Source organism: Lemur catta, chromosome 5, assembly GCF_020740605.2.
Source record: "Lemur catta isolate mLemCat1 chromosome 5, mLemCat1.pri, whole genome shotgun sequence".
In the NCBI taxonomy this organism is placed as follows: Eukaryota; Metazoa; Chordata; class Mammalia; order Primates; family Lemuridae; genus Lemur; species Lemur catta.
In genome coordinates this window covers 25,085,742-25,099,433 of record NC_059132.1, presented here as the reverse complement: position 1 = coordinate 25,099,433, position 13,692 = coordinate 25,085,742, and the positions used below count along the sequence as shown (strand labels likewise).

At 45.1% G+C, this 13,692-nt stretch overlaps 1 protein-coding gene across 2 annotated transcripts in view; it reads right to left on the bottom strand.

Annotated features, from left to right (window-relative positions):
* Window positions 1–13,692, bottom strand: part of ADAM19 (ADAM metallopeptidase domain 19) — an 82,811-nt gene that overhangs the window by 16,763 nt on the left and 52,356 nt on the right. For both annotated transcript variants that reach the window (XM_045551276.1, XM_045551277.1), the window contains 5 exons: window positions 10,179–10,345; window positions 8,104–8,188; window positions 6,436–6,575; window positions 4,603–4,780; window positions 2,180–2,269 (listed from right to left, as the gene is read on the bottom strand). In XM_045551276.1, coding sequence (XP_045407232.1) covers window positions 2,180–2,269; window positions 4,603–4,780; window positions 6,436–6,575; window positions 8,104–8,188; window positions 10,179–10,345 — 660 coding nt within the window. The remainder of the gene's footprint in view (window positions 1–2,179; window positions 2,270–4,602; window positions 4,781–6,435; window positions 6,576–8,103; window positions 8,189–10,178; window positions 10,346–13,692) is intronic.

Genomic DNA, 13,692 nt, shown 5'->3' with positions numbered 1-13,692 from the left:
AAGTCTCATAATAAGTGGAAGAGGAGCCTGGCCCACTAATATTAATATATACACATAAATACACACACACAGACACACACACACAACTGGCTTTCATATAACATTTTTGAATTTACAAAGCTCCTTAGCAATAATACATCTCCATTACCAAGCCCAGCCCTGGAATGAGTGTCTTATCTCATGTGATCCTCACAATACCCATGAGATGGATACTGCTATTTGCCCCACTTTACAGATCAAATAACCTGATAAATAACACACCTTGGAAAAATGGAGAAAACTGCCTTTTCACTTGAGTCTTACTGCTTCCCTGGGTGGCTTGGCCAAGGTTACTAACACTCTTCCTATTTTACAGATCAGGAAACCAGTCTTAGATAGTTAATAGGTTTCCCCAGATCACACAGCCAGGGCTTGAAGTCAGGGTCTCGGATACCAGGGAATCCTTTCTGAGGCTCAAACTGCAATCCCTGGACTGAATGAAATGGTCACACTCATGCTTATTAGGCTTTCGGCCAGGACTGGAAGGACTTGGTGCCGCACTGTGAGTTCGCTGAGCTGGGCAAGGAAACCTGTGACAGAATAGAGCCCTCCCCTGCCCCTGGGTGACTCCACACCACCCACAAGGCACTCCCAGGAGAAAAGGCGGACAGGCTTCTTTGTGGCCACTCTCAGGTTGAGAACGGGCCAGCTGAGTGGCTTGTGCTGAAAGAGCAGATCCCAGTTGCAAGGCTGGGTGGCGGTGATGCGTGCAAGAGGAAGCAGCAGGACACACCTCCAGCACCCAGGGCCAGATGGAGGTGAAGGGGCTTCGCCCTGCAGCCAGCCTGCCTAGCTCCAATTCTAGCTCCTCAACCTGCAGTGGGGCCTTGGGCACAGGCTACTTAACCTCTTCGTGTTTGTTCACTGTAATTCAAGGTAATAACCCTCTCCTGGGGTTATTAGAAAGCATGAGTTAGAATAAAGGACTTGAACATAGTGAGCACTCAGCAAGTGGTAAGCACAGGCCCACAAATCCCATCTAACACCTTAGGGCCACATGGACTTCAGACTTCTCAGATTTTTGAAAGCAGATATCATAATACATATGTATATGTGAATGTATAATTACATATGCATATACATATATGTGTAATATATGTGTGCGAATGTATGTATATAAGTGCATATGTCTGTATATATTATAATTACACATGTCTATTACATAGCCACCCATCAAGGCCTGGGATAACAATTTATGATCAAACACATTCATATTTCTCCAATGAAACATAAATATTCAGTTTAGTTGTGATTAAAGAAAAGGCTATAATTAGTCTCAAGTCAATTCAGGTCAAGTTTGGTCACCAAATGTATTTACATTTTTTTTTTTCAATTTTCAGAACTTTCTGAATTTCAGAATTGTGAATAAGAGACTGTAGTCCTCTAGTAACACCAGTAGTATGTACTAAACTGTTTATCTCCCACATCAGCGTTAGGGATGTGGACTCCAGAGTCAGGGGAAGTTGGATTCAGTCCCTTCCTGACTGCTTGATTCTGGATAAGCCACTTGTCCTCTGTAAGTCTCAGTTTCCTCATCTTAAATGTAGATAATAGCATACATACTTTTTTTTTTTTTTGAGACAGAGTCTCACTCTGTTGCCCAGGCTAGAGTGCCGTGGCACCAGCCCAGCTCACAGCAACCTCAAACTCCTGGGCTCAAGCAATCCTCCTGCCTCAGACTCCCAAGTTGCTGGGACTACAGGCATGTGCCACTATGCCCAGCTAATTTTTTTTTTTGTATATATATTTTTAGCTGTCCAGATCATTTCTTTCTCTTTTTAGTAGAGACAGGGGTCTCGCTCTTGCTCAGGCTGGTCTCGAACTCCTGACCTCGAGTAATCCTTCCGCCTTGGCCTCCCAGCGTGCTAGGATTACAGGCGTGAACCACTGCGCCCGGCCTATAATAACTATTATTATGAGCTCAAATAAAACCAAGCCTATTCTCTCTCTGGACACTTCTTTAAAAAAAAAAAATCTACCATCTCCAAGAAGGCACCACTCTCTGGAATGATTTGAACTCAGTGATGCCCAGAATAGGAAGGGTAAAACTTTGTTCAGCTCCAAGTTTCTGAAACTCTGATGCCATCCCCACCCGAGGAAGGAGGTGAACCCCCGCCATGCAGGGGAAAGGGCCACTTACCTTACACTGGTGGCAGCAGGAACCATGGGCACACTCCGCGCCTGCCCTCAGGGTGCAATTAGAGGCGTTGCAGCAGGGGTTGTTGCATTCCTGGGGAGGCAGGGGAGTGGGTGTGAGCCTCTGGGGGTGGGGTGAGGAGGTGGGAGGCTGGGAAGGGAGGGCTTTCCCCACCCACCCCACCCCACCCCACACACCCTAGCCCCAGCCCCCTGGGAACTCTTTACCCAAAAATCACTTTACAGCTTTATTGCTAAGCTACTGTGCATTTATCATAGAAAATATATATATGCACAATCATCGTCACACCATAATTTAGACGCAGCTACATTTTGAGTGTGATTATTTTCCCAGACATTTTGTCGTACATATGTTTATATAAATATGCACTTATATTTATTTTACAAAGTAATAGTAACCACACGGGTTTTAACTTAACATAATATGCACGTTTCTCCTTGTCACCACATATGCTTCTAAAACATGACTTTTAGTATAATGTTACATTATACGGCAATTCTATGATTTGTTTCTCCCATCCCTGCCCCAAAAAAGAGGGCCTGGGAACAAGGGTGCTGAAACAACCTCTCTGCACACTTCAGGTCAACTCCTGGGCCTGTTGTCTCAGACTTCTTTCCCCATCTGCTGCTCTTCCTAAACCCTCCCTGGCTTGGACCTTTCCAGAACAGGAGGTCTCTAGGGGTTCCCTGCTCTCCGCTTTTCCTTCCTGCCCCACAGCCTGAGATTTTAAAATGAGGATGAGACACCCCAGTGACTCTGCGGGTCCTTATCGCCCTCCTACAATATTCACCAGCCAATCAATCCATAAACCATTTCTTGACAGCGTGTGGGGCTCTACGTGTATCTCCACTGCAGCCTTGTGAGGCAGCCTTGTCCCCAGGCCACAGATGGGGACACTAAAGCTCAGGGAAGGCCAGTGACTGGCCAAGGCACACATTTGCCTGGGGCCCACCCCACGGTCACTAACTAGCCGAGGGTCTGGCAGGTTGGAGAGACACATCCCACCGCCTGACGACAGACACCTGTCCACCTGTCTCCCCTAAGAGAAGGAACAAGGATACTTTTCTCCCATTAATCTCCCATCATCCCAGGCTCCAGGCAGAACTGGGTTCCTGCCCTTCTACCACACCACATTTCTCCCCAGCTCCAGCCACAGGCTCCTCCTCTACCTGAAACGTGCCTTCCCTCCTCGTCCTACCACCATGGCCTTCTGATAGGGGCTCCATGGTCACCTCCCACCCAAGCAAGGCAGCTCCCCCTCACGTCATATCTGTTCAGAGCACCATGTTATTCGCCCTCCTGGCACTTGCCATGGACTGTATTTATATGCTTCTGCAATTATTCGGTCAATGTGTGTTTCCCCCACTAGATTATCAGCCCCCCCAAGGACAGGAACTCTGTCTATTTCTGCCATCCACCCCATCCCGAGTACCCGACACCGTAGCCCACACCCAGCAAGTATCTGTTGAATGAGCAGCTGCTCAGAATATAAGCCCCACTGGGCCCTTCACACTAATACAACTAACTCCCTCCTTTCTGAAGGGTCTGGGCTGATCTCTGAGCTTGTTCAGAGTAAAATTCTTATTTTATTCTGAAAGTCATATGCTGGCGTCAAAAAAAGAAAAACCACATCATAGAGAAGGTTATAAAGTCAAATCACTTTTTCCAAATATACAGAGCCTTGGTCTCACCCTCAGAGTTTACTGTTACTCGTGTATTCTACCCCAAATTGTTATGCATGCATTAACATGCATATTTTCATCCTTCAAAAAATAGAGCTGAAACGATCCAGTTCTGCTTTTTGCAGGCCCATATGCATTTGTTAAAAACGACAGAGCTCTGCTGTGTGCCCTGCACACTCACTTTGAAGCTCAGAAGGAAGGAAAGAGCTCATATACAAACAGCCCTGCCCCTCCTTCCTCCTAGCTGCCCTTTTGAGACTTGTCAGTGCTTCCTACATCCCCTTTCAGTCATCTCTTCTCCAGGCTAAACAGCACGAACTTGTTATTTTAAGCATCCTCATAAGGCCCACGTTCAAGTCCTTATATCCGGCTGTGTGGCCTCCAGAATAAACTCAGTGCAGCTGGAGGCTGAGGAGACATCTGTAGCTCCACTGGGGAAGAGAGAGCCAGCATGCCACCTGGTCCTGGCTTCTGGTTAGACCAGACAGTCACAAGAGGAACTGATCTTGAACACAAACAATGCCAACCAGAAACCGGGAGAGCTGCAGGATCAGTCCATCTGGAAGGTTCACTCTCCACATCTTATTTGCCATGGGATCCTGGATAGTCATGCGCAGGAAATGCCTGTGACTAAGACATTTTCAATTGCATTCTCTTTTGACCTTGAGCTTTGGAACCAATGCAAAGTCTTCCCCTCCCGCTAGCACTGGCGTGGCCCCTCACCTCTTCCTCTCCACAGTCACACTCTTCCCCATCTTCCAGGTAGCCGTTCCCACACCTCCGGCCTCCATACAGCGTCCTGGTGTCTGGCATGTTGGAGAGACACATTCCACCACCTGACTGCAGATACCTGTCCAGCTCCTTCCTGTTGCATCCATTGAACACTCTGGGAAAGGGGTGCCTGGCAGAGGACAAGGCTGGAATCAGTTGGGAGTTCGAGCACCCAGCAGCCAGACAGCTGTCAACCCTGCTACCCATGGGGGCTGATGACACCTGGGCTCAGACCCCTGTAGTTGCATGCCTATATATTCAGCCCCCTTAGTGCATTCACCAATACATTAATTTAGAATTTTCATCTTTAATGATGAGATATCAGCCATCCCATAATGTTTTTATTTTTCTCATTCTGCCCAGAGGAATTATTTGAGAATCTGCAGTAGCAATTTCTGTCTATTGCATGAGGGGTTTACAATAAGAGTTGTGGGTGTGTTATAATAGGTCTCTTGAGCCTTAGAAATGAATAAAATATGAGCCAACTCAAACCCTTCCTGAAGCTGATACCAGATGGACATTCTCTTGGGATAGAGGACCAGGCAAAAAAAGGCCAAGATCATGAGTTCAATTTCTCTGTGGGCCAGTGATCTGGTCTCAGTTCTAAGGATGCAGAGGCTGCTTCAAACTCAACCAGCCAATTCACAAACGCATGCTCTTTATCATAAGAGTATGGGAGATCCTGGGTCCCACTGGTTCCCACTGCTGGGGAAAAGAATGAAGAAGAGTACCACCATCTGGGTCTACAAAGAGAGAGTTATCCTGCTCCCCATTCTCTAAACCAATCAAACGGTAAACACTGGAAGTTTCCTTCAGTGGTAAGATATGCTATAAGGAATTTGTTACAAATAATTATTAAATTATTAAAATTTGTAAATAATAAACAAATTGGGGTAGTAATTAATATTAACTCTTAATCATTTGTCTACAGACGTGCTTTTTAGATTGGGAGAGAAAGGGGTAGACTTAACCATGAGCTCATAGGGATTTGAACATGACCCATAAATATGTATCCTGCATGTCAACATCATCCTTTGTGTGTCACAGCCAAGAAGTAATAAAAAATTCCTGGACACTGGCACTTCAAGAAAGCCACATTTCCTCTTGGAGATGTTGAAACACCATTCTCTAAAAAGTATAAGCAGGCCCTAATGGTCTGGGGTACAAGAACACAACGTCCCACCATGGATACCTTCCAAGAAGCCTAGAAGAACCCAGTGCTTTGTATTGTCTGAATCCAGACACGAGAAGATAAGTCCTTTGAAGAAACTCCATAATTCTCTTTCAAAGGCTCTGGTTTTAAAAACCCTTGTGACTCCTGGGGGATGAAGCTGCCTTACTCTTGTTCCTCCCCGCTGAGGAGTCCCCGTGGGGTGTGTGGATGGTCCCCTTCCTTCAACGTGCTCTAGAGGTTACATCAGAGCTTTCAAACTGATCAAACTCCCTTGGGCTGGAAGGATTAAGGATTGTGGCTGTTATTAAAATGGGTCAACATCAAAAATTCATGAAATAAAAAAAGATACCTGTGGTCAGGCCAATTTTTCAGCTGAAGACCCTAAGACAGAAATTAAGCATATCTAGGGTTCTACCAGCATGAAACCTCCTGCTGGAAGCCTAGTGCTCCTTCCACACACTTGCCTGCCTGGTCCTTTTCCAATTTCTTTGTTGTAAAAACCACATTTCTCTCCAAGGCCCCACCAGAAGTGTAACAGAGGCTCCCTGGGGCCAGCTGGGAGGAAGTTCTGAGTCACACTGGCCAGGCATGCCCCTTACTGTTTGACTCACCCGGTGGCAGCTGCCATGATGCACCCACCGTCAGCCGCACTGGCCGAGCAGCAATCTGCAGAATCATGGCTCATGCCAAAGTTGTGGCCCATCTCGTGGGCCATGGTGGCAGCCACGCCAATGGCATTCTCGGAGTGGTCCTGCTCAGAGAGAGAGTTGAGGTCAAGGTGATAGTTCCGTCTCTGCCCCCCTTGCCTGCCTTTTCCTTAGCCAAGCCTTGCAGGTCACCACTGATTCCACTGTCACTGAGCATGGGGCTCTCCCCACATGCCTTTGACAGCAAGTCTAAAGCCACTGTCATTATTAAGAAATCAAATGTTTTAAAGTCTATGTTTCTCGAATTCTTAAAGGTTGCAGACCACCTCTGACTCACTGATGAATTTCCAGACCAATAAATGCTTTCTGAATAAATGAAAGATGAGGTTTTTCCCATTTTTCCTCTTAATATACACACACACACACACACACACACACACACTCACTCACACACAATATATATATATATATTTATATGGTAATTGACACAGGAAATACCACCTTGATTTAAATATTGGATGCGTTTGGCTCGGTGCTTTCTAAGAGAGCCCCGTGAGGTAGATACATCCCAGGCACAGAACCTGGCATAAGAGTCTGATGTGTAGATGTGTAATTATCAGAAGCAAAGACAGGAAAACAAACAAACAAACAACCCAGCAGAACAGAAGCAGCAAAAAGAGATTTACTGAACACATATGTGTGTTTCTTGCATTATTTCACTTAATTCCCATTTTTATCCTAAGATTATAAACTGTAAAATTATCTCTATTTTATAATTGAAGACACTCATTAACTTGCTCGAAGTCACATAACTGCTCTTTGAACCCTAGAGGTTTTGACTCTAGAGCCTGTGGTTTTTAACCTTTATATTATTTTGTCAATAAATACAAAATTGATGAGGGGTGGATAAATAAATGGATAGCAGGCTTCCTTGATATGCTATTCAAAGGTTAGAAATGACTAGTCTAAACACTCTTATAAAGTCAGAGTGAATTTTAAAAGGTAGTAATTTCCTAACCATGACTTTGAGACAGGCTCTTCTTTCATAATGACATACATAACAACGTGAGACCTGGAATAAAAACATTTTTTTTTTGAAACAGGGTCTCACTCTGTTGCCTGGGCTAGAGTGCAATGGCATCATCATAGCTCACTGCAACCTCAAACTCCTGGGCTCAAGCAATCCTCCTGTATCAGCCTTCTGAGTAGCTGGGACTACAGGCACGTACCACCACACCGAGCTAACTTTTCTATTTTTTGTGGAGACAGGGTCTTTCTGTGTTGCCCAGTTTGGTCTCAAACTCCTGGCCTCAAGCAATCCTCATGGCTCAGCCTCCCAGAATGCTGGGATTATAGGCATGAGCCACTGGGCCTGACCTAAAAACACTTCTAATTTCTATTCTCTTACTGTCCCCCAGCCCCTGGTTTGGAACATATGAGAGATCCGGTGATGTATTCATGTAATTGCTTCAGGGTCCTCCTGAGCTTGAAAATCAGGAAAAACTACAATAAACTATAATAAATGAAAATTCATCCTTGGGTATGTCCATCTCCTAATGACTTCATTTTAAACAACTAAATTTCCTGATGTTCAAGGCTTTCTGCAGAACTGACATACTGGCTGGGACTCACCATGTTGACTCCTCCAGATTGGTACACGGAGCACATGGCCATGAGGGGGGCCAGGCCGATGGTGGTGCCATGGAAGGACATGCCCCTGCAGGAGAAAAGGACAGAGGGTGACTCGGGTTCCAGTGTGCCTGAGAGGAGGTAGCCATCCTGCTGTTCCTTGGCCCTGCTGACATTCCCAGGTCATTCCCAAGGGAATGGGGCCAAATGGATAACTTCCAGTTTGCCACACCTCTCACTTCCTCTCACCTACTCCCTCACTGCTCCAGGGAAACAGAAAGAAAGAGCAAAAGGTCACTTTTCCCCACAATATGCCCATAGCCAATGCTCCGGAAGGAAATGGGCAGGGCTTGCAAAACTGCATCCCATTCCTGCCGCACAGGAAAAGGTCAGAGCGGAGGTTGAGGGGAGGGTGGCACAGGTTCTGATGCTGAAGTGAGTCAGGCCCACTTCCACCAGCTGCCAGGGGCCCGGGCCTTATCCCAGGCTCTGTGGTGTGTGTCCTGAGGGGTGGAGGTGGGGAAACTGAGGCAGCAGCTGTGGGGCTGATGCTCTGTTCCCACATCACTCTGGGGCCAGGGAAACAGCTGTGTCCTGGCAGGGGCCTCACAGAGTGCAACTGGGCGCAAGGATGAGCTGTTCTGCCTTTGTTTTGCAACGGTGATCCCCGTCTGCCAATGGCAAGCTACATTTTCCCCAGGTTAACCGTCCCTCCCTCAGCTATACACACCCAGGGTAGGGGAGAAGGAATAAATGAAATACCAGTGTTTTTGTACATGCCACAAACATGTAATCCATTTAAAAGATCAGTCTGGATATGTAGTCCATGATACTTACATCTCCATGTTTGGCTTCTTTTCTAGACCATGATATTTGAGAATGAGACTGTCTTATTTATTTTGGGATCACTAGAACCTGGCACAGAATCTGACACATAGCGGGTGCATAATAAATGTTTGCTGAATTAAAGGCAGACTTATCTTCAGAGAAACAATCTGCAAAGAAATATGCAAAATATATGCAAATCCAAATGAAGCCTAACTGGTTATTTTCTAAACTTAGACCAGGCTCTGAGGAAGTTCTGCTGGAGGCTCAGCTTCAACTCTGGCCCAAAGCAACACACCACACTTCCAAAGTTCAGGCCAAAAGATTTAGTAGCCAAAGACTCTTCCCAGATGAATGAACTGTCCAGAAGTAACCACTGACAGCCCAGGTTCTGGGACAGTTCTTTTCCCTGGTTTCTTTTAAAGGGTAAACCAAGGCTTACATGATTATTACTCAGAACTATACTTAGGGGGCAAAAGAAAAATGGTTGTATTATCTATGTGCCTTTTGTTGTAACTGCCTCAAAATACCTTTGGAGGCAAACACTAATACATACCAAGTAATCACCCTCAAGGGACCGTCACGTGCCACCATGACCCCCATCAACGTCTGCTCTTTTCTCTCCAGGAGTGATGAAAATCTAGCACAATCCCCGACTCAAGGTCTCCCTCCCACTAAGCTCTCAGTTCCTGCACTATGTGCTGCTTTGACGATCTCAGGCATTCACCCCTACGCCCCTTGGGAGCCAAGGAGAGAGAAACCCAAGGAACCCCCTCCTGTACCTGTGCTGGGAGATTAGCTCATGGACTAGAACAAAGTGATGAGAAGATCAAGAGGAGCCCCTTAGACAGTCTGCCTCAAAGTGGCCCACGACCCATGGTCAGTCACAACCCAAATACATACTCAGTTGTTTCAGATGCTCAACTGATTATGAGATCACTAGATCTCTAAATTATAAGATCTAAATTATCACTAGGTCACTAGAATTATAAGTCTAATTTTCTCATATAGACTGAAAACACTTTTTAGGACTGTTAGGACTCTTCAGCTTTTTAATTCTTTCCAGGGTGTGCTGGGTGCAGAGCACATGTGTGAAAAATGCCTGATCATTCTGGACCGAGGAACCAGGATGGCTTTGTACAAGCAACGCTCGCCACTGGGGAAAGAAAGGGTCAGGCTCTGAGCACGCGCACTACGGGCAGAGGCTCTGCAGCCCAGGCTAATCGCAACACACGTGGAAAAAGGCCATTTACGTGATTAATTGTGCGTTGTCATGGTTCTTCTGGGTGAGCAGCTTGCGCCTCCAACTCAGAAATGACCAGAGGGTAGAGTACGGGTTCTCTGAAACTTCACACATGTTGCCATGGGTCCACACTTCCAAGCCCACGAGAGCAATCCGGATGTTCAAGGATCGGTAAAACTGAAAGGACACACAGAAAAGCATCTGTCAGCATCACTGGGGATGTAAAAGCCCCTTCCTCGCCTAAGAGCTCAGAGCACAGATACCAGATTTCTCTTCTGCCCCTGGCTCCAAGGCGATAAGGAAACACGTATCATTGACATTTTTCAGAAGGGGACGATGAGATCCTGAGAGAGATGCACAACGTTCTCGTGGCAGAACTGCGGTGACGACACTTAGAGAACACTGAGATAGGACATAAAATTGCTTTCAAACGTGTACACAGCCAGCGTGTGGAAAAAGGATCAGCGTTGTTCTGTGTGATTCTCAAGCAGGGCTTAGGTCAACAGATAAAACAGACAGGAAAATAAATTTCATTTCAAATAGGAAAAGAGCTTTCAAGCAAAGCTGGTGCTGAGTGAACACAGAGCTAAGCTTTGCTGTCTTTTGTAGTAAGCACCCTTGGCCTGGCTGGCTGGTACAATTTCCTCTCCCGATTCCTTACATGGCCTGGTCTTTTTTTATAAGTATCTATATCTTTTTTTTATAAGTGTCTAAAAAATTATCTTGTACATGGATTTTTTAAAACAACTTGATTGAGGTAAGAAGTTTACATACCATCAAACTCGCCTAGTTTACCTATACAGCTCAGTATTTTTTACTGAATTGATGAAGTTATGAAGCCATCATCATAATCTGGTTTGAGAATATTTTCATAACCTCAGTAAGATCCCTCATGTCCAAGTACAGTCACTTCCCACTGTCACCTTCAGCCCCAGACAAACATTAACCTGCTTTCTGTCTCTACAGATCTGCCTTTTCCAGACATCTTTTATAAACAGAATCATATAATATGTGGTCTTTTGTGTCTGGCCTCTGTCACTTGGCATAATGGCTTTGAGATTCATCCACGTTGTAGCCTGTGTCAGTTTGTCGTTCTTTTTTATTATGGAATAATATTTCATTGTATGGAAGTACCAAATTATATGTGGATATTTTATTGTAAAACGTGTCCCACTCATTTTGGAAGTAAATGAGCATAAGTGATATACAAGTGGATACGCATGCTTACTCTCAAGAGTTTCCTTCCCATCCGGGAGGGGTTTTGGTTTTGTCAAGGATACCACGAACAAGTTGCAAGCACTCACAAATCTGGAGCCTGTCTTCGACTCCTGTTTCTTAGGGGCAAGTTGATTATCTGGATGTGTAATACTGCAGCACTTAAGCAGTATGGGGTCATGAGCAGGCTCTGAGATCATAATTTGGGCCTTCATCCTGGCCCCACCATCTTCCTACTGAGACTTGGGCTGAGTTCTTTAACTTCTTTAAGCTTCAGTGCTTAGTACATAGAAAGCTCTTGATAATACTCAGGGCTTTGTTCCACCCAGAGATCTTGAAGTTCTACAAGTAAGACCTGAACTCTTGACCTCCTTAAGGCTAGAGCTACATCTAACCTTTACGATCTGTCATCTTTCATCTCATACAAACATAAGCAGGAGGACGGTTTTGTTTAAAGCTAACCCCACCTGAAGGTGTGGGTACAAGGGGTTCTCTGATGGGTCTACCCTAGAGAAGACTACTGAGCCAGTGACTTAAAAAAAAAAAAAAAAAAAAGCCCCATGCATGGAAAGATCATATGGGCAGGAGGTACCATCTTAATCCAGAATTGGCAGGTATTGCCCAGCTAAAAATAATAATCGCAGCACCAATGTTTATCAAGAGCTTTCTATGTACTAAGCACTGAAGCTTAAAGAAGTTAAAGAACTCGGCCCAAGTCTCAGTAGGAAGATAGTGGGGCCAGGATGAAGGCCCAAATTATGATCTCAGAGCCTGCTCATGACCCTATACTGCTTAAGTGCTGCAGTATTACACATCCAGATAATCAACTTGCCCCTAAGAAACAGGGGTCGAAGACAGGCTCCAGATTTGTGAAATAGCAGTTTATTTCAATGGAAATTCTGCTTTTTCTGTTCTGTGCAAGGTCGATCATTAGAGAAAATAAAGGGTTTGGATTCCAGTTTGAATTTGCTTTAGGGGGGAATTTGGCTTTTAAGGAAGTCAACTTGGCTTTTTCACAGTTAAGGAAAAACATTTCGGAGTGGGTTCATGATTCAGCAAATTAGTACAGTTCATTCCAGTTTTAGTTCAACCATAGTTCAGTTCAAGTAGCTGGGTCAGCAAGCTTCAAAGAGGCGGCTGTGCCTTCCCCCACCCCAGCCAGGAGTGACTGAGGAGAGAACCAAGACTGTCACAGAAGGGACCAGCCAGCCAGGCCTGGGGCTTTGACTAAGGACTGGGACTTGCTACTGCTGCTCTTCTCCCTGCAATTTCCACAAGCGCCCTTCCTGCTATCACCCCGCCCAGCTGGAGCATTCACAAAGAGCAGTCCCAGCCAAGTCCCCCTCCTGCCAGGTCTCCAAACAATAGATGTCACATGGGTGAGAACAGAGTCCCACCTCCTGTATTGCCCCCAGGAAAATAAGCTCTCCTTGTTTTCTCAGATGTTGAGTGCTAGGGTTGTAGGATTGTTTAAATGTTATTGTTGAGGGAGTTGGGAGCCGGAGAGAGGACTGGACTGTGTCCCCAGAGTCCTTCTTTCCAGGAAATGCCAGTGTTTTGACTTTCACCTGCCACTGACCACTGACCTGTGTTTCCATAGACATCTAGAGCAGAACAAAAACAGGGGGCATAGAAACTGCCCTCTGATGACTTCAGAACACTACTGAATTCGCTTTTTAATCACTAAAAAATATTTTAAGTTCTTTTCTTTATCCTGTAGTGTTTAGGAAAAAAATGATTTCCTCTTTAGACGTGGGAGTCATGAATCCCTCGCAGGCCCAGAATTAAGCTTGAGAAGTTTTAAGAGTGTCCTAAAATTGTATAATAAATGTTATTGGATTCTCAAAGAGATCTGTGATCCCAAACACATTAAAACCTACTTTTTAAAACTATACAATACTGGTCTACCAAGAGGCTACTGTCATTCTAGTTTACCTATTCTGCATTTTCTACTATAACCAATATCTTCTTTCAGACATACAAAGTATTTCTAAGTCCCAGAACAGCCTGTTCTAGTAAAATTCCAAAATGTGGATATTTCTTAAGAGCATGTTGAAAAAGTTCCTGACCTAGGAAAGTTAACCATCCATACATCCTTACTAAGAGATAAGAAATAATTTTAGGAAAGCTTTACAGATGGAGACTTGACAGATTGGCTCCAAACAACCCAATTTTCAATGTTTAAGGCTGTGCAATTTTCCTCCCCTGACCTACCTCATTTCCACCCTAAGTCTGAGAATTCCTGGGCTTTATACCTGGAAGGAACCTTAAAAATTCTTAAACCGGGCTCTTCCATGTCCCACGTTCCT